Genomic DNA, 23,288 nt, shown 5'->3' with positions numbered 1-23,288 from the left:
AAGGCTCATAGACACACGACAATGGGATCCATCAGAATAGCTTTGTCGTATGCTTTCGACTGGATTCTGCTGGTTGTATTTGCCGTCGGTGGTCTCTTCCTGGGGAACCTTACACCACAGAAACGCCCGTTCAATCTTGGCAATCCCGACATCAGCTTCCCTCTACACGACGATACGGTGTCCATCACGAACGCCTTCTTGATCTGCATCGTGGCCCCAATTCTGATCATATTCGTGGTCTCTCTACTCCTTGTGCCAGGCTCAACTGTTCCTCCGGGGACGCCGAAGTCCATTATCTGGCGGCGAAAGCTTTGGGAGATTCACGCGGGCTGGTTGGGACTGATCTTTTCGGTCATCGCAACTTGGTTCATCGTGAGCACGACAAAGAACCTTCTGGGAAAACCACGACCGAACGCGATCGCGCGCTGCCAACCCGATCTCGAAAACATCGCTCAGTACATTGTGGGTGGTGTTGCATCGACAACTTCCTCCACAGCCGGGCAGCTCGTTTCCGCCGATATCTGCAAGAACCCCGATACTAGCGTCGTAAACGACGGGTTTCGAAGCTTCCCCTCTGGTCACTCTTCGATCGCTGCTTCTGGCCTTGTCTATCTCACTTTCTTCTTAGCTAGCAAGCTTGGAGTTACGGCACCCTGGGCACCTCGTACAGAGGGCCTGTCAGACCACAGTCACTCTGCGTTTCCATCTCGACTGGGCGGAGACATGGACATGCCAGCAGGTGAAGCTGAGACGCAGGCTGAACAAGGCGCAAGCACACGACCAGTGTCTTCTGTTCGAAGACAGGCTGCTGCTCCACCGATTTACCTCGTCGTCCTGACTCTGGTTCCATTCTGCGTCTGTATCTACATCTGCGCCTCCAGGTGGTTCGACTTCATGCATCACGGCATCGACATTTTCGTGGCCTTCGCCATTGGTGCGACGACTTCATACTTTGGGTTTCGGTTTTATCATCTTCCAATTGGCCGGGGCGCAGGCTGGGCTTGGGGGCCACGAAGTGAGGACACTGCCTTCTGGGCTGGAGTGGGCAAGCAGGGATATGGACATGGCTTGACGAAAGGTCGTCAAGACTACATGTGCTGAGTTACAAGTGGCCCACTGCGGACATGGATTTTCTGGTCTGGCTTGGCGTCGACCAATGAACGATTTTGTATTTCATAGCAACATCATCGCGAAGACCAAGTCTTGCGCGAGCAGAGTCATGTACACGTAACTAGTCTAGGGAGAATAATGCTTGATTGTTGTTGACGAGATTCGTCCGCGATGGCAGTGTTCCATAATCCAGACATTCTGCCCAGGCATCTCATCCCATGTATTTCATCCTAATCTCAGGGGCAGGAGCCCGACATCATGAGTCGACTGAGCTCGGAGTTAGCTGCCGAGGGGCACGGAGACCGAGACCGGACGGTTTGTCATGTCAACACGCTTGGTTGCGCCGGACCTACTCCCAAGCCAGCTAAAATTAGCATGGCATTCTGTGATGGCTGGGAAAGGTTGTGACATGTCGGCGTAATTTGTTTCCAGTGAACCAGACCACGCTGCGCCTCTTCTCTACGGCCTAACGGGTGAGCTCATGGGGGCCTGCACGGCGAGGTTCAACGTAAACTCGTGTCATTATTGACACACCTGTCTGAGAAGAGACTCCCAAGCAGAAGAGTTCTTAAGGCATGCCGTCACATAAGGGATCATTCGACAGAAAACATTTATTCTCTGCAGTTTCTAACAGTCTCGAACCAGATCCTGATACTATACTGTCCCTCTCCAAAGATTCAATACAATCAGTCAGGCCTGAACTACTGCTACAGGTCAAACTTTGTCTTGTAAACGAACCCATCTTCTGCCAGTGGCTGAGAAACTTGCAGTAGACCGGTCTCGTGCCACCTCACCTTACCATCCAAATGTCTCACAATGAACTTCGATGCTGATCTCACCCTTGGCAATGTGACGCGCGGCAGTCATCCGCACGAGATCAGTCAGTGATTGCGGACCACAAGAAGCAATGAGCACACGCTGCCCGGACCGCATCGCCTGCAAGGTCTGACCAATTGCTTTCTCAGCTTCCAGCTTATCATACTTGATATCACAGAGACTCTCCAGATCCTGCGAGAGTCTCCCCTTCTCTGAGGCCTCAATGATTGTCTTGACAGCCGTCTGTGGCGGGATAGCTGCTGGCACGATAGTGGATGAAGTTGTACCAGTAATATCCTGACCGGTCGGCTTTCTCTCCAGGACTTGTGTCTCAATGGTGTCCTGTGCCACAGACTCGCTCAAAGATTCTTCTGAGTCCTTCCTTGTGACGTGAAGTAACATATTCATCCCGGACGGCTGCCGGCACAATGTCTGAAGGTGCTCCGCGAACCATTCCAGGTTCTCTGTCACGGTTGTCAGTGTGGATGAACTTGTCAGGCGATGTGAAATTGAGACGAACCTCTTTTCCGTACTGCCCATATGAAGTCTACATGCCTGTCGGAGTCCGACTCCAGATGCTGAAGCAAGCTAGCAGCTAGACCAAAGGTGAAGGTGGCCCCAGTACCGCCAGCAATCAGGACCACCCTGTCGTAGTTTTTCGGGTTCGGGAAGGCACCGTACGGCCCATCAACAGATGCCCATACTGATGTCCCAGTCTCACTATTGGCGCAGTCATAGACAGCTTTGGTGAAACCACTGTGGGATCTTAAGACAAGTTCTAAGCCCCCAGCTTGAGTGTTGGACACAATCGTGAAGGGATGAGTCTGGAATGATCGGATACTCGGGATCCAAACGAAGCAGTGTGAACCTGGAACAGCCCCTGCCAGTGGCTTCTTGATGACCATCCTCACTCCGTTGTCAGGCAGCTGGTAAATGGTTGCGCTGTTGTTGACCAGGTTGTACAGCATTCTCGACCCCCTAATGAAACGATCGATGGCCCAAATTGCGCCGGCGAAAATCATTGCCACGGGGATCTTCCACACCCAATGAGGCCTGTGAAGGCCAGTGAAGATAATTGCAAGGAGGAACCCTAGGAGATGGCTGATGTAGAAAGCCTCGTATCTCAGGTTTCTGGCCATACCCAAAAGGAGGACAATCATTGCGACGCCAGCAGCAATACCCTCCCAATTCTGTTCCTCAAGCAAGACACTCCAGCGTTTCTGATTACCATAGTAGATCAGATAGAAGACAGCATGAAGGACCAGTTGAAGGACAGCGGCGTAGCCTGCAAGACGGTGGAAAAAGTTCAGGCGCTCATAGGAATGTCCAGACAGCACCCCGAGTGGGGTGTTCTTCAGGCCTAGGAATACGCACAGGGCCATATTGGCTGTTGACATCCTATGACCATCTAGTGAGCTTATGAATTGCGCGGATGAGATGAAGCAGAGACATACCACCCAAATCTTGCCGCGAAATTGCTGGTCTTTGCTTTATCGACATGATGAAAACACATTACGATGTTGACACCGATGTAAGTTATACTTAGTAATGCGTGGCCCCCGGACGGAAATCCAGGGACCTTGCGGATGAGCAAACTTCTGACTTGTCTTTCTCAAATCAGCTTGCGTATCAATACAGTGTTGAGCCTTGCCTTACCGATAACCTCTGACCAAGGGCAAAAAGCCTGGGCGATGCAGCCATTGCAAAGATGTAACTTTTCTGCTGATAATCCGTACAAAATGGTACAAGATAAATAGGGAAATGACCGCACAGATGACAGCGGCATACACTTTCACATTCCACTCGTTCATGAGTTGGCGTGCGTTGGGCGGTTTAGGCTGCTTGGCAGCGCGTGGCTGGATCATCGTGAAATGTTGGAGTCGTTTTGAGCCAGAGATACAGACCCAATGACAGCAGCAGTAACAAAGCTCAAGGTCGGCTTCTGAATCGTTCCTCGACTGAAGACGAAAGCTACTTCTCAATGGCCAATTTCTGTGTCTTTATCACAAATACAGAGTTTTCCGTCGGGCGAAACACTCTGCTACGTTCGACTTGAACACCTCAGGTGGGGAAAGCCCAACCGCCCATCACATCAGTTCGAATTATCGTGAATAAACTGAGGGGCAACTGGCACGTCCAGACCTTGTTTACGCATGTTTATCAGTTGGAAAATAACTCACTCCGAACTCGCAGCGGAAACTATCGTCTAACCATGGCCATCGCGATGTACGTGATGGATACATGATGGTCCTGATTGGATCTAATCTGATCCCGAGATAAAGACTTGATGTCTGGAGCTTGAAATAATGTGGGCTTCTGCCTTTCGCCTCTTTTCAAGAAGTCACTTTAGGTCGAAGAGACTTCTTCATCAAAGTGGTCCCAAGTCCAGGTTGTTGTCAGTGGACCAAGGCTCCAACACCAACCGGTATGAGTAGGTGAACAGGATCTCAGTGGAGATGTTCAGACTTTTCTCGGTGACACCTTTGCAGGAGCCTCTTCAAGGTATCTTCGTTCAGTGAAATCAACATTTGATGGGCGTGGGCATAGTGGATCTGAGTTTTTCGTCGTGTTGCAGGTCGGACGTTGACGCTTCCGTGAGTTTGCTTCATGTTCCCATTACAAGGAGCAGAATTTCTGACTGGGGAGCTTCACTTAGAATACGAAGATGTATTCACAACGTGGCTATCGGCTCAAGGAAATGACCTTTACAACATATTAAGTTCTGTCTGTATTTCAACCTCTCGATTTTCAACGAAAGCAAACTGACATTTCATTCGTTGTTACGAACTTCACGGCAAATTTCCTCGACTTTCCTGTGTCAACCAGTACAATGAGGAGGGAGATCTACACAGTTGTGTCAACTGCCACACCAAACACCACGTCTGAGCTAGTCTGTGCCCTGGGAAAATACCAACCAACACCTGCGCAGAATTTGCATCCGGGATATGTCACAAGCAGCCTCGATGTTGGAACAAAGTCATATCTATCATTCAGTGGGGCATTTCCACTCGTGTGGTGTATCGTTTCCCAAATCTTCGGATCGTTTTGTATCGACCAATCACTTGAGAAGAAATGCTCAGAACTTCCCATACTTTCATTCACTAGTCATGATCTCTTCCGGGAATAAACAAGAATTGAAAAGATACCGCAAATGGGGCATGTCAGGAAACAATCCCAACTTTCGCCCTAGCCAACGGATGATGCATCGGGTCCGTCCGACTTGGCGCACGGTCGGTTGCCACTTGACAAGCTTTGTTGGTGGGTTGGCATACCTCCGAGATGGCAGCTCGGGTTTCCGAGCTACAGTCCGGTAACATGGTGTGGCATATGGTCGCATTCTTCACTGTGAGAATGATCAAGGTGATCATCCCGGCTCCTCTAGACATCAGAATCACCCGGATGTTTACTAATCTTAGGTGTAGTTGGGCCAGAAATGCGTAGATCGAGGTAATCATGTTCAGATGCCCCTAGCATTCTAAGATCAATTTCAAACTCCACGTTGCGCTGTTGCCCTCAGCTTCGGATGCGAAATCTGTAGACAACATCATCCTCATTTTTGGTCTAACACTCGATAACATGGCTACCAATTTCAAGTCAAATCAACAAGAACTTTCTATATTCCTTGATGCCAAACTATACGTAGTCATTGCTGACCTTGCCGGACGCCCTATGTGGTCGAGCGTATCACACAGCTCAGACTAGAAACCTCTTTACCCACGCCTTAGCTCTAACTGAACCATCCCAGCGAGGCATCCTGGCTCAGTTCACTTTAATTCCAGCCAATTATTCCAAGTAAAAGACGCACGTGTTGAGATGATCGAACGAGTACCCGCTGTACAGACATTAGCCTCTTGCTCAGCAGCTAAGCCAAGTACCGTCGTGGAGACACGAGACCAAGATCTACGCGTCGACTGAACGACATCGCCTCTTTTGTGATGTGGGTGCCATCTCGTTATGCCTCGGTTTGGGATGCTCAACTACTCTCTTGTTTGAGCGAATTTGTCCGCGACCATCCATGAGGTCTAGAATGAAAGATGTAACAAGACTGGAGTCACTAAGAGCTGCTGAACAAGGTGCCATGCTTGTGAACATTGGCCTTCTACTTCGCCGGGTCAACTTGGGCGTTGATCCGCTTACGTTATGCTGGGTATTCGGTTTCGGTAACTTTGAAGACGCCGTCTTGTTGGGGGGCTCCCTTTGGGCCTACGGCGTTAACTTAGTGGATTATCCCTAGAAGAGTATTCCGTAGTTCTAACAGTGCAGTATGGAACATACAACAGCATCGGTTGACCCCACGCGGACCACATGGAAAGATGTTTGAGCCGTCTTGGCCCTCGGGGGCGGGGCTGGGACACCCGACAGCACGGCAAGCTTCTGCATCGGTGTCTAATAGGGCAAGGATGGTTGGCTTGTCGGAGACCTATCCGTCTTGGCATTTGATCCCTTTGAATGCAGTCTGATGAAGGCGTGCCTGAGCTTCCGATCCATGTGTCATCCAATGTGCCGTAGGAAGGATGCCTTCGTTTGTGGTTGTCCAGTATCTCCTGCTTCTGTCATGAATCTATTGAGCTGCCACTTCAGGAGGAGAAGCCCAGGGATGGTAGTATGAGTTTGCAGATCTTACGAGGCTTCCATGATGCCAAGTTATCGCCGAACGCTACAGTCTCGGTTATACGAGCTCATGGACATACCACACAGTGGTCTGTTCAGAAAGGGTTTGATTCCATTTGTCATTTTCAAGGGGCGGAGGGTTGTTACCCCGAGGAAAGCGTTACTATCTTGTCTTTCTGCCTTGCCATGTTCGGCTGTGTGGGTCTTTACAGGTCTGAGATGGACGCCAGAGGCGTTGGTGAGTGTCTAAATTTGGCATTACAAATGTGTGATACGCTGCTCAACAAATTGAAAACTTCTGTGGCAACCGGAGTGACAGCATTGCACCGGTTACTTGCTTCGGGATGTGTCCACGAACACGGACTGATGTAGGTGGTCCCAGGAAGCGCCTTGTGTCCATAAACGCCGCAAGATGAAGGAAGATTGCTTCATGCGAATTGTTTTATTCATTGGTTGAAGTTAACCATTGCATCCAATCAAGCCTGTGAAATTGAACTGAATCAATTGCGACTAGAAGCTCGAGACTACCAAAGTGAATTCACACAACTTCCTACTTGATGTAACAGATGTGCATCGTCAGTGTTGCGATGCCAGTTCCGGCTTTTCGGCTACTAAACTTGCTCGGCGTGCGGCCGTTGCGTCCTGACCCTTCCCCATCCTTCAGTTCCCACAATCTCAAACTGTGTTCGTGCAGGCTGTGAAAGAGTTCAAAACATGCTCTGCTGAGGCCTAAGTCTACAAGGATTCCGAATCCCCTTACAGGGCGTTCGTGGTCGTGGCAGCGCTCTGCTTGGATTGTTCGACTGGCGAGTCGGAGTTGCTAGGCGACTCAGCGGGCGAGGGCGAAGGCTCAACTGTGGACTTGGGCCTCATGAACGGCCAGTGGCCATTTTTCTCGTGGAATCTGAGAGTGACGAGCCACACCATAACGGTAATCCAGTAGACGTTGTAGGATATCACAGACCCGTAAGTGGCAGAGTTGTTCCAACCAAAAATGGCGTTCAAGAGACCCCAACCACCACCACCATTCAGCTGAGGACTGCAGCACTGGAGGGAATTAGCTCAGATCAATGCGAGCAATGCGCTCCATTGTATTGAAATTCACTCACGTTGACGTGCCAGACACTCTTGTCGACATCGTAGGAACCTGGACCGCTTCCGACCTCCGCCGCATCGCCACCAACGGCTTGGTTCCACTCCTGCGCTTCGAAGAACCAGACGGCACGAGAAAACAGGCCAGCAGCGACGATGTACAATAGACAGGTGGAGGCCACGAGAAAGATTTGGAGTTTAGACGTCGAGCCGCTCCTGTTGCGCGTAATGTCAGCTGGTGTTCGGCAACTTCCTTTACAGAAGAGCACCCAAATAGAGATGACTGACTTGTACAGCAGGTAGCTGGCGACAATGCCCACAATCAAGCCAACGATGACAGGGAGGGGAACGGAGGTCGCAGGCGCAGCGAAGGTAACGCCGGCCAAGAAGACGATAGCCTCAATGCCCTCGCGCAGAACGGTGATGAACGGAAGGATAAACATGATGTATTTCTCCTTGTTCCTCTTGAAGCGCGACTGGCCAGCAGATGTAGATGACTTTGCGGGAGCTTCCATCGCCTTTGCCAACTTGACGCGCCATTTGTCTTGTAGCTTTCCGACCCGAAGTAGGGCAACACCCATCAGAGTGATGATGATCGAAGCGAAGAGGGCAAACGCGGCTTCGTAGTAGTATTCGTGCGCCTGCCAGCTATCCTTGCCAACGCCGTAAAAGACGCCGATAATGATACCAGCAACGACTAGGCAAATCAGGAGGCCGATGGCTGTTCCCAGCCAAACCTATTGATACAATGGATGGTTTAGCGTTTCCATAAGTCCAAGAGCCAGAGAGAGCAGCGGTATTCCAGACGCGACGTACCTGTTTGCGCATCGCTTTGTAGACTTGCACATCTTGGCCACTGCCTCCCAGTGTCTGCTTGAGGAATGCCAGGAGAACAGAGACAATAATACCAGTCTCCAAGGACTCACGAAAAACAACAAGGAAGACGGGAACTGAGAACACGTTGATAGCCATCGTGGGTCGGTATCGTGGTGACTATCCGGCTGCTGCGGTTTGCGATGATGTCTGGTGGCGGAATAGGGGAACGAATGTCCCAGACTGGGCGGACGGAATCTTTATCGCGGTATGTAGATCGCCACAAGTTCCAGTCAGGAGTCAGAGATCATCGACATCATCCTTTTCTTCCGACGTCGGAATCGTAGGACAAGGGACTGTGTCGAGCAACGAGGGGTTGCATATGTAGTGGAATGGGCATGTTCTGCGTATCGTTGAAGCAAAATGGTGTGTTACTATCACGACTTGCCGAAGAAACTCAACATGTCGAAGGGACTGGGACCACAGACTGAGCTAGGGTGAGCTGGACGCGCCCCTGCAGGTGGGCATACCCTCCGAGAAACCTGCCCACTGTGTCTTATGTCTAGGAGCTGAGTGGCCACCGGCGATAACGTAGTAGCTTGGACTGTGCATGTGGTCCTTTTGCAAAGGGTCCGGACCATCTGCTGCCCGCCGCCCACACCATGGGCCCCGGTCAAGTTGTGTCGTTGCCAACCATGACGGAACAGATTTTTCTTGCAAAGATAACAGCTTCTATGTTCATGTACCCGCTACGTATAGATACATCTTGTACTTCAAATGCAGGAATGGGTCGATCAAGGCCTGGATGACCCATGGAGTTGCGTGTGTGGGTGGCCGAGAAGACTAGTGACTGGGCCGAGCGCTAAGCTTTACGCCCGATGAGCGATTATCAGATGGATTAGATGCTGGAGAACTGTGGTGTCTCTTCATCAAAGAGGAAGTTTTCTTCTTGATCATAGGATGTAATGTTACTCCATTTTCGTGCGCCTAATGTCACGAAGCCCCGCGCAAGTCTAAGGGTGATCGGACCGGTTCAGGTAGAGAGGGCAAGAAGTAGTCCGGCCTTCATCCCAGTCCTTGTACAGGTGTTTTCGAGTCGGGAAGCTGCACCCGCCACTTCGTTTGCTCTCAACCAGCTTGACAGACATAAGTTCGTCTCGTCTTTGTCTGAGCAGGATCCGACATCCCCCTCGTCTGACCGGCCATCCCTTCTTCAAACTCTTTCGGTCTATGCCGAGTCATTCTCTCCGTCTGATCCTTTGTCTTTGAAACTGGGACAACTTCTTGACGGGAATCTCGCTGGAATGGCCAAGGGATTGTTCTTGGCGCTCGCGTGCTCAGCACTGCGGCCAGTGATAGCCGCAACGATCACCCACGACTTTTCAATCGGATGGGTGCGTGCCAATCCCGACGGCGCCTTCGAGAGACCAGTCATCGGCATCAATGGCCAATGGCCAATTCCTCGTATCGACGCGAACATTGGCGACAATATCATTATCAATGCGTACAATGATCTTGGGAATCAATCAACCTCCCTCCATTTTCATGGACTCTTTATGAACGGGACTGCGCATATGGATGGTCCTTCCCAAGTTAGCCAGTGTCCTATCCCGCCGGGATCATCATTCACGTACAACTTCACGGTATGTCTCTCTCTTCCACTCTCGCAGCAACACTGGGGAACAGACTGAGCGAGATATGGAGAATTACCAACGCTGATTCCGACTTGTACAGATAACCCAGCCTGGCACTTACTGGTACCACTCTCATACTCAAAGTCAATATCCTGATGGTCTACGCGGGCCACTGATCATCCATGACCCGGAGAACCCCTACAAGGACAGGTACGATGAAGAGATTGTGTTGACGTTGTCGGATTGGTACCATGAGCAGATGCAAGTTCTCATCCCTCAATTCATGAGCAAAACCAACCCCACTGGTGCGGAGCCTGTTCCGAAGGCTGCCCTGATGAATGAGACTCAAAACCTCACCATCTCCATCCAGCCAGGAAAGACCTACTTGTTTCGCGTCATTAATATTGGCGCCTTCGCTGGTCAGTATCTTTGGTTTGAGGGACATAATATGTCCATTGTCGAGGTCGATGGAGTCTACACGAAACCATCTGAAGCAGAGATGATCTATCTGTCGGCTGCGCAGCGTTGTAGCTTTCTTCTAACCGCGAAGAACGACACAAGCCAGAACTACCCCATCATTGGTAGCATGGATACGGTAAGAGAGCCTTCACCCGACCATGAGATCAAACGTATGTCGTTGCTAACCTTTCGACGCGAACTGGCTTAGACCCTCTTTGATACTCTGCCTGACGATCTGAACTGGAACGTCACCAGCTGGCTGACTTACGACAAATCCAAGCCGCTCCCAGAGCCCGCAGTCATCGAGGGGGATTTCTCTCCGTTCGATGACATGACACTGGTTCCTCATGACGGGTTGGAGCGATTTGGCGAGCCAGACCAATCAGTCGAACTCGACGTCATTATGGATAACCTTGGTGACGGTGCCAACTACGCCTTCTTCAACAACATCAGCTATGCGCACCCCAAGGTTCCTACATTGTACACCGCTCTCACAGCTGGCGATTCTGCGGAGAACCCTCAGGTCTATGGAACTTATTCCCACAGTTTCGTGTTGAAGAAGGATGAAATCGTCCAAATCGTGGTGAATAACCTTGATTCTGGACGCCACCCCTTTCATCTGCATGGTCATCACTTCCAAGCCCTGTACCGTGGCGAGGAAGAGAGCGGCACGTTCGAGCAGTCGAATATGACGGAAAATGACTTTCCTCAAGTCCCCATGAGACGTGACACCCTCGTAATCTGGCCGGATGGGAACATCGTTCTCCGTTTCAAGGCCGATAACCCAGGTACGTTTGCCAACAACGCACTCCATTGTAGCGGAATTTTCGCACCCGAACTCCGTCTTCAACTTCTGTCGCATCCATGTTATCAACCTACATTGAAATGTTACTGATACATTTCTTGCATCAGGCGTCTGGCTATTCCACTGCCACATCGAGTGGCATGTGACTTCAGGTCTCCTTGCGACCTTCGTGGAGGCCCCGTTGGAGCTTCAGAAGACTCTCCAACTTCCTCAAAATCACATCGACGTTTGCAATGCCGGTCAAGTTCCTGTCAAAGGCAATGCCGCAGGCAATACGGCGGATCTTCTGGACTTGACCGGGCAGAACGCTCCCCCCGCGCCACTGCCAGCTGGGTACGTTGAACAATCCGTTCCAGACCATATCCAGACAATATGACACGTGCTGATCAACATAAAGATTCACCCCTCGCGGTATCGTGGCTTTCGTCTTCAGCTGCATCACAGGTCTGCTAGGCATCGTCGTCGTTTGCTGGTACGGAATGGCAGGCTCGGGAAGCAGCGTGGATCAAGCTGCTATCCAGCCTAACCAAGCGCAGATAGCAATGGGAGGCCAAGTGTCTGACGACGGTGTTGAGAAGAAGACTGCTGCTGATTCTCGATGATCTTGCTATCAGGATCGCTTGTGCACCAGAATAGGGGTTTGCCGTACAGGAGAGGAGTGTCCGTCGCGGATAACATAGTTTAATCAACATTTCTACGGCAGATAAACGATACACGGCTTTATTTCTCATCTTAGACGGCATTTGACTTACTGAAAATCAAAGAACGGCGTGGGCAGATGCAATTTTACGATGGTTAGCTGAGTGATGATCACAACCTTGCATGTTGCGTGACGAAAGGTATTGCTGCAGAGGCGCAAGCAGACATACGACTGACAGCTGTTTCAAAAGTTTTCTGTGGTTCATACTGTGAGTTGGAAGAGGACCTTCGATGCACTGATCTGTCCGTTGCAATTCCGTCTCTCCGCGGGAGCAACTCCGAAGCCGTGCAACACACCACCGAAGTCCGGGCCCGCGTGCACGGGCCTTGCGCATCCGATTTCTCCACCCGTCCGTTACCACTTGCCGGCATCACTCGGTATGCCTATCGGAGAGCCATGCCGCCGGTTTCCAGATCCTTGGCAATTCATTCGGTATTAATGTTCCGGCCAGAACAACGCCGCATGCAACAGAACCCTCATACATCTCCAGCCGGTGTCACCAACGCAAATGAAGCTGTAAAATTAGTAAATCGCGGCATCCTATGCTTGCCTGGGTTCCTTTATCTGCTCGTCATGAAATGAGACCTTTGCATGGGAGTTTTGGCGTCAAACTCGCTTTACAATGGAATGCATTGCTGTTGGGAAGGCTTGACTTGGGCGTAAGGATATCTTTGGTTTTATACGCAAGGTAAACCACCCATCGGGAGTTGGCAGGCCCTTGAGCAGGAAAGGGTTGACGGAGGTGCGAAGTTTGCGTCCACGAGAAGACCTAACCTGAGGTGATCTTGCGTATGTGAGGATGAAGAAGAAAAAGTGATTCGGTCGATATGGTCCGATAGCTTCCGAACTGCATTACCTAGCGCGACAGGGCATCTATAATGTGTATTTTGACAAAGACTGAGGTATTGCGAGGCGTATTGCATTTGTCCGTGAGCCACCTTTCATCGCCTCAACACAGCCCGGCACAACGCATCTATTAACACCAATTTCCATCTGAAATCCCTATTGCTGTCTACCTACCCACTTACTGCGCCGACTCCTTTTGCGCCACAGCCATCATGTCTAGCCTCTCGGCAGAAGCCATCATCGCATTAATTGCATTAATTGTTGCTCTACCTTCCGCTATCATTACATATGTCCAATAGGAAAACTTAGATCACCGTTCTCATCTTTCGATGGACCTTGCCTGCAAGCCAACTTTTTCCACTTTTTCCAACTTATTACTACATCCAAGTTCTGACATATTATGTCCCTAAGAACATGGGCACCAAGCCCCCCTCATGAAGATCAGCGACCACTGCCAAGTCAACTTCTTTCTAGTGCAAGGGCAGGGTAGTTCACAGTTGTCAAAGGCTCTAAATGGGAATCCGTTGCGGCTCCCGCCGCGAATTGATATGGAAGAAACATGACATTTGTCACTTGTGGGAGAAGATGGAGTACTTGGACCAAGTCACTTACATGTACGCCTCCGCCACAAAGGAATGGGACTCCGCTGCATGGCATGGGAATCTTGGAGCCGTTGGACTTTGTTTTGTGGCTGATGTACTTCTTGTATTCGAGAACGGTTGTGGTGGTGACTTGGCGAGGCTGTTAGTGCTGTGGCACTGACAGAGCAACTGAAGGCGGATATGCGCAGTTGATTCAAATGCTTGCAGAGCATGAATCGTTTTCTCTCGCAGCATGAAACAATTATTATCAACCACTGTGCTCCGATGCAGATGGACTTTCGTGATGCGGCATGGAAAAGAAACTTAATCACTTCACAGAGATTGACCAGGACCGGTCCATTCATTCCCATAAGGTCAAGTCTCTCCTATAAAGTCTTATAATGCATGCAGCAGCTGATTTGACACATTCCAACCAGGCCTCTACTTCTTCGAGAATCGGAACCAGTCATGTCGATATTTTCCCACTGACTCCCAGCCCTGTTTTCAGTTCTCTGCAATCCCTGTGATAGTATCCTCTTTGCTGTTGTTGCGCTCCTCAAGCGGTGTGACATCACTCGGCCGCCCTGCCTACCAATATGACGCTTCATACCAGGTCATGACTTTGTAGGAGTAATATGCCAATTCTGAGTCGCACCTACAGCTAACAGGTGCACACGCCATGACGCTGCCATTTCAGCAGTTCAACGAGGAGCAAGCAGTGAAGCTAGCTGAGTTACGAGCACAAGATCGTTGCCGTTCAAGCATGGAATTAGCTTAAAAAGCCACTCTATGTCTGTTAGCGACCTGTTGACATGGGGGTTCACACTCTGGACTTTGTGAGCGACGGACAGGAGGGAGACGAGGTGAGAATTTGGTGTTGGGACATCCTCGACACATATTAGTAGAGGAAGACGGAGACGGATCAAACAATCAATGTCATGTCAAGCGCGTGCGCATGTGCTTCATCAAGCTGACTGGAGAATATAAGTAAGATCCAAGAGACGACGAAACATGCGACCCAAAAGTGCACGAACACAGGTTACCCTGCGCTTCTGGTGGTGGCTCAGGGCATAAGTCTCACCAAAGCACCTGCGTCCATTGGCCGTTTTTCGTAAGGCGGCCACGCTATTTAAATGTACGAAAGGTGTAGGCGATGATTTGATCAGGGCACCTTAAGGCAACCTAGTTGCAAGTCATTTTCAGCTGCCCCACTAGAACATTATATGGCGACAACTTGCTCATAGGCTCATAGCCTTGAGAAAAAATGAGTCGTCCGCGAACCACCCAAATGGGGATAATTCGACTGCTTTCCCACCCCAAAGTGTCTGTCTTTCAACATGCTCAACCACGACCCAAGGTGCTTACTCATCAAAGACTCAGTACACAATACTACTCCCAAACACGTAATCAGCTTCCATCACGTGCCTAAGATACCTACTCTTCGCCATGTCCAACCCGTCGACAGAAGCCATAATTGCGCTGGTAGCATTAGTCGTTGCTATACCCCCTGCTATCCTTGCATTCGTACAGTGGAGAAGGTCTGTCTGTCGTCAGCGCACTGTAATGCAGCTTCCATGTTAGTAAAAAAATACCTTCTATTATCGACAACATCGATGCACCGCTTTTGTATACAGTGCGCCAAACAGCGGGCACGGAACAAATTCACTGACCTCACGTCTAGACCACTCGGAGCCCAGCCCCCTCCAACGCTTCGACCATCAGTACGACCAAGTTGATGTGCTGCTCATAAGAGCCCAGCGCCGTTGGAATTCGAGCAACTGCACATTCGACCAAGATCTCTCTCGACTTGAGCCGCATTACCCCACTTGACAAGAGCTTGTCAAGTTGCCGGATAGAAAGGTGGATGAAGAGACTGACACTCTATACATGTACGTCTTATGCTGCTAGCTGTCACACATAATACCCTAACATTTCTCACAGTACATTCAACTGTCTTTGCCTTTTGGCTCACTGACTCGGTTCATATACGGTGCTGTGTACGGCACATTTATGTTGGTTGAATCAGTGGCGTGGTTTTGCTCTGCAGCCTACCTTAGCAGAACTCTTTCTCGTATAGAAGATGGAAAGATACATAAGTTCAAGCAAAAGTGCAGCCATAAAGTACGAAGCGTGGGTAAGGATGTTATATAATTTGAATATATCTATAGTTTCTTAAAGATGATATTCCTTTAGCTTAATGAATAGAGAGATACATTGCACTATAAAGTTAGTCCTCATTAGCACAAATATCCCCTGATTCTGATGTGATAATACATGCGTTCAGGCGGGGTCCTTCACCTAGGTACCACACACATATCGTCGTCTGCCGCGTCTTGAACCTCCGCTCAAGCTGCCTTGAGAGACCACACGGATTTTCAAGTTTGCCAGTGATTTCTGACCAAGCAGCGCGAGGTGGTTTACAACGGAACGGCGCCCGCATTGAAACAGCAGATGTTGATTCGCTGGCTGTAAGGCAACCCGGTGATGCTCAGGGCCGCATGCGCAATTCGCATGGCCTGGAGCTGATGATTCGCTCCTCTTAACTCAATCTTATGCATGTGATCTCATGTTGTATTCCAGTATTTTGAAGTCATCATCCAGGCCGGGCGGCTTTTGTGGACCTGTCCAGATATACCCGTTTCTGTTTGGCTGCAATAATCGCACTGCCTCGTTCTTGGCACCACATGTGGGAGATCCAAACTCTGAGAGAGAAGTCCCTGTTGGTCACTACAGCAGTTGGTCCCTTACCTAGTTAGTTGCCGGGTTTCCATTCACGCAATCTTCCATATTTTTCTTCTGCTCAGTATGGGTGGGTTGAAACCGCTCTGGTCTTCGACGAAACGAACTTCTACCCAACCATTCCCTCAAAATACCTTTTTATACGTCGCACGTTCCCCGCTGCTTTCCCACCAAAACCTCACGCACCCTACACGAAGTGATCGCCTGTAAGCTCAAGTACTTCCGACCATGCCCAACTTATCCATAGAGGCCATTATCGCCCTGGTTGCATTGGTCTTTGCCGTCCCCCCCACCGTCTTCGCATTTGTCCAATGGAGGAAAGCCGCCTATTGTCAGGATGATCCTGCAATACAGCTCCCATGTCAGTCTACCTCCTTAGCACACTTCATTGCCTACTCTGTACACCTACATCAGGCATGTGTGGTGTACAGGTACTTTGGATATGGGACACAGAGCTTACCTACTCGCCATATCTCCAGACCATTCAAAGCTCACCAGCTTTCCGCGTTTCGAACACCAGTATCAAGTCGACCTGCTCTTAGTAAGAGCCCATGGTCGTTGGCGTTCAAGTAGCACGACAGACCAGAATATTGCCCGACTTGCTCCACCTTATCCTACTTGACACCAGTTTGTCAAGTGGTATGGCCAACGGAAATCTTTTGTATATGTACGTTCTCATTGCTATCAGCTGTAAAGGATAGTGGGCTAATCTCTGTCACAGTACATTCAATTGTGTTTGCGTTTTGATTCGCTGCAGTGTGAGCGAAATCCCTGTCTGTATATGTGGATGAACAGACAATGTGCTTAGAGGAATGCATAGTCACGGAGTATGGAGTTTGGGTTTGGAAGTTATAATATTGAAGGTTTCCTCGTCATACATGTCTGCTGGCGTTGTATATAGATGCATCTCGCCATGAATTTTATGCTCGTTGCCAGTCCCTCCAATGCCAATATAATGTTATGTGTGCACGCGTTGAGGCGGAGTTCCTGCTCTTGACGCATACCTGTCGTCCTCTTCCACCTCTCAAACCTCCACCCCTCCAAGTAACTCATCAAAAACCTCGAAATTCCCCTCATTCTTCCGATCATAAACAGCAAACCAGACCTCCCTCCACCACCCGCCCGAAAACTCCGCCTCCCCCAGCACCTCAAGCCAACACCTCGCAACCTCCTCCGGCGGATTCCTAAACGCCCCGCAGCCCAACGCGCCAAGCACCAGCAACCCGTGCCCCCTCGCCGCCGCCATCCTTAGACACAGCCTCATCTTATCCATCGTCAGGACCCGATCGTTCGGCCTCGCGAACTCGTACACCTCCTCCGTGGCCCCCGCCGCCGTCGCGACCTTCACCTTCCTCACCTCCGGCCTCCGGATCGCCGCGATGCTGAGCACGCTGACCACGGGCAAATCGGCGTAGGCCGTGCCCGGCACGAGGAGCTTGTGCCCGCCGCCCATGTCGCCGCGGATGACCACCACGTCAGGGGTGTACAGCCCCATGCGGCGCCGGAAGGGGTAGTACCGCTTGTGCAGGCTGAGGTAGAGGGAGGAGCGGTAGCACATGGCCTCCTCCTGGGCGACGGCGCCCTTGAGCCAGCCGCCGCCGGCGACGACGTCGGAGGCCATGTTCAGCACGGCCACGCGGCCGCCGTCGGGCCGTTCCGCGGCGAGCTCGATGGCCGCGTTGAAGGTGTCCTCGTTGACGATCTTGATCTTGGGGCGTTTGTGGCCCGGGCACGCTGAGGATTTGAGGGGTGGGAGTTCGGAGAGGTGCAGCGATTCTGATTTTGTCGCGTCCAGGTGCGGGAGGTTGGGCAGGATCTTGGGGAGCTCGGCGCGGGTTTCGTCTGAGACGGCGGCGAGGGAGGGGTTTGAGCGGTCGCCTCCGCGGTGAGAGCCGCGGGATGATGTGGTGGCCTGCGATGATGAACCGGCCGTGCTGGTGTCATTGCTATTGGTGGTCTTAGAGAAGTAGGATGATTGAGACGGTGTTGAGGATGAGGCCTGCTGGGGGCGTTGGCCCTGAGGTTGGCGAGGTCGGCTGCCGCCGCCTGAGAACGCATAATCGAACAGGCTTGTCTGGCGCGACATCGCGATTGATGGTGATGATGTAGAGCAGATGGTTGTTGAAGGTTCGGTGCGGCAGACGTTGGCTTAATGGCTTGGACTGACGGCTGCCTGGAGCCAACGAGATTCGCCGCGGAGGCAACGGCGCAGTGGGGTAGCGAGCCGGTCTACCGGTGCGTCGTGACTCTTCATGCACGAACGAAGAATAGTGAACCCCCAAATCCTCCGGTGATGGAATGGAGTTCGAACCGAGTCTCGGCAAAGATCGTCGTTCCGAGGTGGTTGACGGTGAGAATAAGGTTAAGATGGCAGGCAGGGCCCGGGATGCGATGGGGAACCATGGCGCCGGGGTGACTCCAGTCGCAGCGCACCCCAATTAGCGCGCTGCGCTACCGTTATGGCTCACGTGTCGAGGCGCGACAAATCGCGTCTGGTGACATAGGTAATGAGAGGGGTATCATGTCGGAATTTTGTCTATCGAGGTTTTTACATAAGGTATTGTTACAACGTCATACAGCTCATTGTGGCCAGGTGATCTCCTCAAGCCTTCGTCTTAATAGCGCCCTCGGGAATGGCATCTCCCGCCTCAAACTTGCGAGGGATCAGGCCCTCAGCCATGTTAATCGCACCTTCCATATCAGTCTTGTTAAAGAGGAACAGGCCCTGGATGGCAGCGGTGCTCGTGAACCTGTTCGCGGCCTCGCCCTCGCCATTGCCAAACAGGCCCAGTTCGTCAAGTCTGTTCAAGAAACGCTCACGACCAGACCCATCCGTATCGACGTCGCCGTAGAAGCGATCCCACATCTGGCCGGCTTGGTACCTCGTCGCCTCACCGATGCGCATCATCATGTCGACGCGACCGGGGCGGATCAGCGCGGGGTCGAGGCGCTCGATGTGGTTCGTCGTGAGGAAGGCAATGCGCTCCTCGCCTGCCGCAAGACCGTCGAGGGCATTCAGAAGACCCGAGAAGGTGACGTTGGCGCCGCTGTAGCCATCCCCGTCGCGTTGGCGACGGTTGATAAAGGCTGCGTCGGCATCCTCGAGCAGAAGTAGGCTCCGTTTGGGCAGTTTCGTCAGGAGGTACGCCAGCTTGTCATCCGTCATGCCCATTTCGCTGAGGTTGATCATGGCCACGCTATAGTCCAGCTCTCCGGCCAGCGACTGGATGAAGGAACTCTTTCCACTGCCGGGAGGCCCGAAGAGAAGATAGCCTCGACGGTACGGAATACCGCGGTCGACGTACCACTGCTGCTGATCCAAGAACTCCCGAACGTCGCCGACAATGCTTTCCTTAACGCCCTCGTCCAGTATCACCGAGCCCAGGGGCCGCTTCTTCCGAGGATCGCCGAGCGGCGCCCACTCCATGCCCCTCGCAGAGTACACGATCGTCTTGCCCTCGTTCGCCTTGGCCGCGAGCGCGTGCGCCTCCCCGAACACCTCCTCGAAGACGTGCCGATGCGCCCAGAGGGTCGTAAGCTGCAGGATCTCGTGCGGCTCGCCGGTGTTCATGTTGGCAGTGTTGTGCTTCTCGCGGTTGACCGCGATGTAGGCATTCTTGTGCTTGACGATGTGCCTCCCGTATCCCGGCTGCAGGAAGAAGTGCGCGTTCGTGGGGCCCGATGCGCCGCGGCTCGTCGTGGCCGTCGTCGAGACGGAGAGGTCGTGGATGCGGGTGATGCGCGAGGCCAGGAACCCGGCGCTCTCGCGGGGCTGCGACAGCCATGCGAGAACCCACGGGTACGCCGGGTCCTGCTTGCTGATCTCGACGTTTACGAGGAGGCTGCGGCGGGCTGCGCCGGCGGCGACGATGATGCCCTTGCGGGCTTGGGCCGCAGCGAGGCCCAAGCCAGCGATCCCGATGCCGCCAGCGAAGATGGGGTTGCTCAAGAGGGCATCGAGGTTGAGGAAGGAGGTCGAGGCGGTCGCGGTCGCAGTTGCCGCGCTAGGGTCGGGAGAGCTCATCGCGGGCGTCGGTGGTGATGACGGCACTATTGAGCTGGCATGGAGTTTTTCGGGTTTTGGAGGATGGAACATGAATTTTGGGGAGCTCTCGCAGGGGTGACCCTTGCCAGCTGTCGGCCACCTTAAGTACCTACCGTAGACAGGCCAAAAGGGTTGCGGCATTATACACTTCTCTACGGTTATTATTCGTGGTCGAATACTTGAGCGATGATAACGGATTATGAGGGCAATACTAGAGATACCAGCAACAAGGACATACATAGAGGTAGCGAGGAGTGATTGCAGCGAAATTGACCGTGGATGACTGCATTGCGCGGTGTATTGCACGGTACCTTCAAGTTCCCAGACGCAGTCCAGAGATTCCGGGGCAGTTCCCATCGATTGAGGTCCCCCACCTTCCGCCGGCTCCGCTGCTCCTCCTCGGGCCCTGCCACAGTGGTGCTCCTTCCAGCTTCAATTCTTCTTCTATCAACATTTCTAACGATTCCTACCGTCTAAAATCATCTTCACATCTCTCCAAGGCAATCGAAATCGCTTTCTCTCCTTAACACGTCGCAAGACGTCTGAAAGACAATCGACATGCTTCGATCAGAGGTCACTTGCTTTCTGCCAGCTACCTGGACCGGCGCGAGCTCATCGACGGATTGTACCACACGCCATTCCGATGCGAAGAATCGACCATCAGTGACTGAAGATTTGACCCGAACACTCAGATCACGTCTCTGAGACTCTGCGGTCTGTCTCTCAGAGAACACTGCGTTAGTACTGTCTCTAACGATGGCGTTGGACTGGCCGGCGGACCCAACATTACCGGATAGTTGATCTACACGGCGGAAGATGGGAATTGTTTCTCATAACCTCGTCTGGCGTCATCTTTCACGACTCGACTGGTCAAAGAACGGTGTTATGGCTATCTCAGATCCGCGCGGGTGGCTTACGGCTACAAAAAGCCAGCAGCGATGTGCGCCTTAGTATGCCATCTAGTTCATCATCGCGCGCAGGTATGATTTAAAGCAGCCGAACCAAGCTAGTCCACATCGACTAACTGTATTCCGTAGCATTAGCTGGCAGAGGTCTTAAGGACTGTACTCCGTGTTGACATCTCTCCCATCGTCATTGCAGTCTTGTAACGTTGGGGCACTGCTTCGAGTTTCAATGGCAGCTTTCGCAACAACACGATCCGCTCGTGGAGGTGCGGATCAAGCATCCAACCAAGACGGAATACCAGAAGAATCCGAAACACAGAACCACCGAGCAGTCAACCATTCGAGTCGCTCTGGAGATGCCGGTGATGTCGAGAAGTCCCTCCCCTCGCTGGACTGGGAGACCGACAGCAGCAACCCCATGAACTGGCCCTTACGATTCAAAATACGACAGATAATCATGCTGTCGTCGGCTGCCTTCACTGCGTAAGTCTACAAGCCTTCAATTCATATGATCCGAGTGCTGATGTTGTGACAGATCTGTCGGGACTTCGATCATCAGTCCCGCTCACACCCAACTCATGGAGGAGTTCAACGTAACCATGACCCAGGCCATCCTGCCGTTGTCTATGTACGTATTTGCTCTAGGATTAGGCCCAATCGTCGGCGGTCCCCTCTCAGAGACGGTCGGTAGACATCCAGTCTATCTTGGGAGCCTTCCTCTTGGTGGACTTTTCACACTCGGCGCAGGTTTCTGTCACAACTTCGCCGGTATCTGCATCCTGCGCTTTCTCGCGGGGTTTTGCCTGTCGCCCAGTCTGGCCATCGGAACCGGCACCATCAATGAGACATACCAACCATCCAAGCGTGCTCTTCCTTCAACTCTGTACATCCTCATGCCCTTTCTCGGCCCAGGTCTCGGGTAGGTGAACAAGTCCTCCTATGAAGGTTTCAAATGCTGACCCACAGAAGCCCTGTAATAGGCTCTTTCGTCGTAAACCGCAAAGGCTGGCGATGGACGCAGTGGACTTTGCTGTTCTTCATCATCGTATCCATGATTGCGACAGTATTCGCGAAGGAGAGCTATCACCCAGTCCTCAAACGTCGCCGCGCAAAGCAGTTAGACATCGATATCTATCCGCTGCCATCGGCTAGCTCTCGAGCCCATAGCTTTGTGACAACAGCCCTCATACGCCCTGTGTGGATGTTGTTTACGGAGCCCATCGTCACCTTCATCTGCCTCTACGTCGCCTGCGAGTTCGCGACGCTCTTCTCGTTCTTCGCCGCTCTGCCCTACGTCTTCGAAGTGGTATATGGTTTCGGCATAGAGCAACAGGGCCTGGTCTTCATCTCGATTGTCGTAGGCTGTGTTCTGGGCACTCTGACGATCCTCGCTTGCAACTTCCTACTCTACCTTCCCGAGACTAAAAAGCACCGGCCGCATCGCACGCCGCCGGAGTATCGTCTTTATCCCGCCATGATTGGCAGTATCGGGCTACCCTTAGGACTCTTTTGGTTCGGATGGACGGCGCGGGAGGACATATCATGGGCCAGTCCCGTCGTCGCCGTCGTTCCATTTGCATGGGGCAACATTTGCCTGTTCGTCAGCACCATACAGTACCTCGTGGACACGTACAAAAAAACGACGGTCGCCAGTGCGGCAAGTGCGAACAGCCTGGCAAGATACAGTCTCGCGGGCGCGTTCCCGCTATTCATTGTCCAGAGTAAGTGCCAACTCCACGGAAGTTTTGCGACAGCAGTGACTGACTGCATCAGTGTACGAGAATTTGGGGATCGGCTGGGCGAGTAGTCTCCTAGGCTTCATCGCAGTGGCATTGATGCCGGTACCTTGGGTACTCTTCAACTTCGGGCGACGCATCAGACAGAAGAGCAGATGCAATACGGTGACATTCTAAGCAGGGTTCGGAGACCCTTGACGATGCATTGCCGGACTCTTCAGAGGCGGCGGCGCTAGCAGGCCACCCACATGCAGCCATGTCATCATGACTCGAAGTGGACGGCACCGGGTGTCTACCAGCGATCGAATACACGCAAGAAGTGAAGAGAAATGACAACGACAGGAATGATAGAGCCATCGAAGATAACCAATGGAGACTGGAGGGAAATAATGAAGA

The 23,288-nt window shown here is 52.0% G+C and overlaps 7 protein-coding genes across 7 annotated transcripts; 3 read left to right on the top strand and 4 right to left on the bottom strand.

Annotated features, from left to right (window-relative positions):
• Positions 1-21: 21 nt before the first annotated feature.
• Positions 22-1,101, top strand: CkaCkLH20_06035 (PAP2 superfamily protein; the record flags this gene model as incomplete). The annotated part of the gene is made up of 1 exon (XM_038888752.1): positions 22-1,101. The coding sequence occupies one exon, from the start codon at positions 22-24 to the stop codon at positions 1,099-1,101; it is 1,080 nt and encodes a 359-aa protein (XP_038746088.1).
• Positions 1,102-1,905: 804 nt separating this feature from the next.
• On the bottom strand, positions 1,906-3,308 carry CkaCkLH20_06034 (ferric reductase transmembrane component 5; the record flags this gene model as incomplete). Its single annotated transcript, XM_038888751.1, has 2 exons — positions 1,906-2,390; positions 2,447-3,308. The coding sequence occupies 2 exons, from the start codon at positions 3,306-3,308 to the stop codon at positions 1,906-1,908; spliced, it is 1,347 nt and encodes a 448-aa protein (XP_038746087.1).
• Positions 3,309-7,293: 3,985 nt separating this feature from the next.
• On the bottom strand, positions 7,294-8,601 carry CkaCkLH20_06033 (plasma membrane iron permease; the record flags this gene model as incomplete). Its single annotated transcript, XM_038888750.1, has 4 exons — positions 7,294-7,584; positions 7,647-7,845; positions 7,918-8,366; positions 8,446-8,601. The coding sequence occupies 4 exons, from the start codon at positions 8,599-8,601 to the stop codon at positions 7,294-7,296; spliced, it is 1,095 nt and encodes a 364-aa protein (XP_038746086.1).
• Positions 8,602-9,746: 1,145 nt separating this feature from the next.
• On the top strand, positions 9,747-11,942 carry CkaCkLH20_06032 (iron transport multicopper oxidase fet3; the record flags this gene model as incomplete). The annotated part of the gene is made up of 5 exons (XM_038888749.1): positions 9,747-10,085; positions 10,177-10,671; positions 10,744-11,323; positions 11,448-11,673; positions 11,738-11,942. 5 exons carry the CDS (start codon positions 9,747-9,749, stop codon positions 11,940-11,942), a joined length of 1,845 nt encoding a protein of 614 aa, XP_038746085.1.
• Positions 11,943-17,230: 5,288 nt separating this feature from the next.
• On the bottom strand, positions 17,231-18,292 carry CkaCkLH20_06031 (mitochondrial chaperone bcs1; the record flags this gene model as incomplete). The annotated part of the gene is made up of 1 exon (XM_038888748.1): positions 17,231-18,292. The coding sequence occupies one exon, from the start codon at positions 18,290-18,292 to the stop codon at positions 17,231-17,233; it is 1,062 nt and encodes a 353-aa protein (XP_038746084.1).
• A 516-nt stretch (positions 18,293-18,808) lies between these two features.
• CkaCkLH20_06030 (uncharacterized protein) lies at positions 18,809-20,230 on the bottom strand (the record flags this gene model as incomplete). The annotated part of the gene is made up of 1 exon (XM_038888747.1): positions 18,809-20,230. The coding sequence occupies one exon, from the start codon at positions 20,228-20,230 to the stop codon at positions 18,809-18,811; it is 1,422 nt and encodes a 473-aa protein (XP_038746083.1).
• Positions 20,231-21,385: 1,155 nt separating this feature from the next.
• CkaCkLH20_06029 (major facilitator superfamily transporter) lies at positions 21,386-23,069 on the top strand (the record flags this gene model as incomplete). The annotated part of the gene is made up of 4 exons (XM_038888746.1): positions 21,386-21,639; positions 21,692-22,075; positions 22,126-22,877; positions 22,930-23,069. The coding sequence occupies 4 exons, from the start codon at positions 21,386-21,388 to the stop codon at positions 23,067-23,069; spliced, it is 1,530 nt and encodes a 509-aa protein (XP_038746082.1).
• Between the last annotated feature and the right edge of the window lie 219 nt (positions 23,070-23,288).

The sequence above is a fragment of the Colletotrichum karsti genome, assembly GCF_011947395.1.
Source record: "Colletotrichum karsti strain CkLH20 chromosome Unknown Scaffold17, whole genome shotgun sequence".
NCBI lineage: Eukaryota > Fungi > Ascomycota > Sordariomycetes > Glomerellales > Glomerellaceae > Colletotrichum > Colletotrichum karsti.
This window is presented reverse-complemented; position numbering and strand designations above follow the sequence as displayed.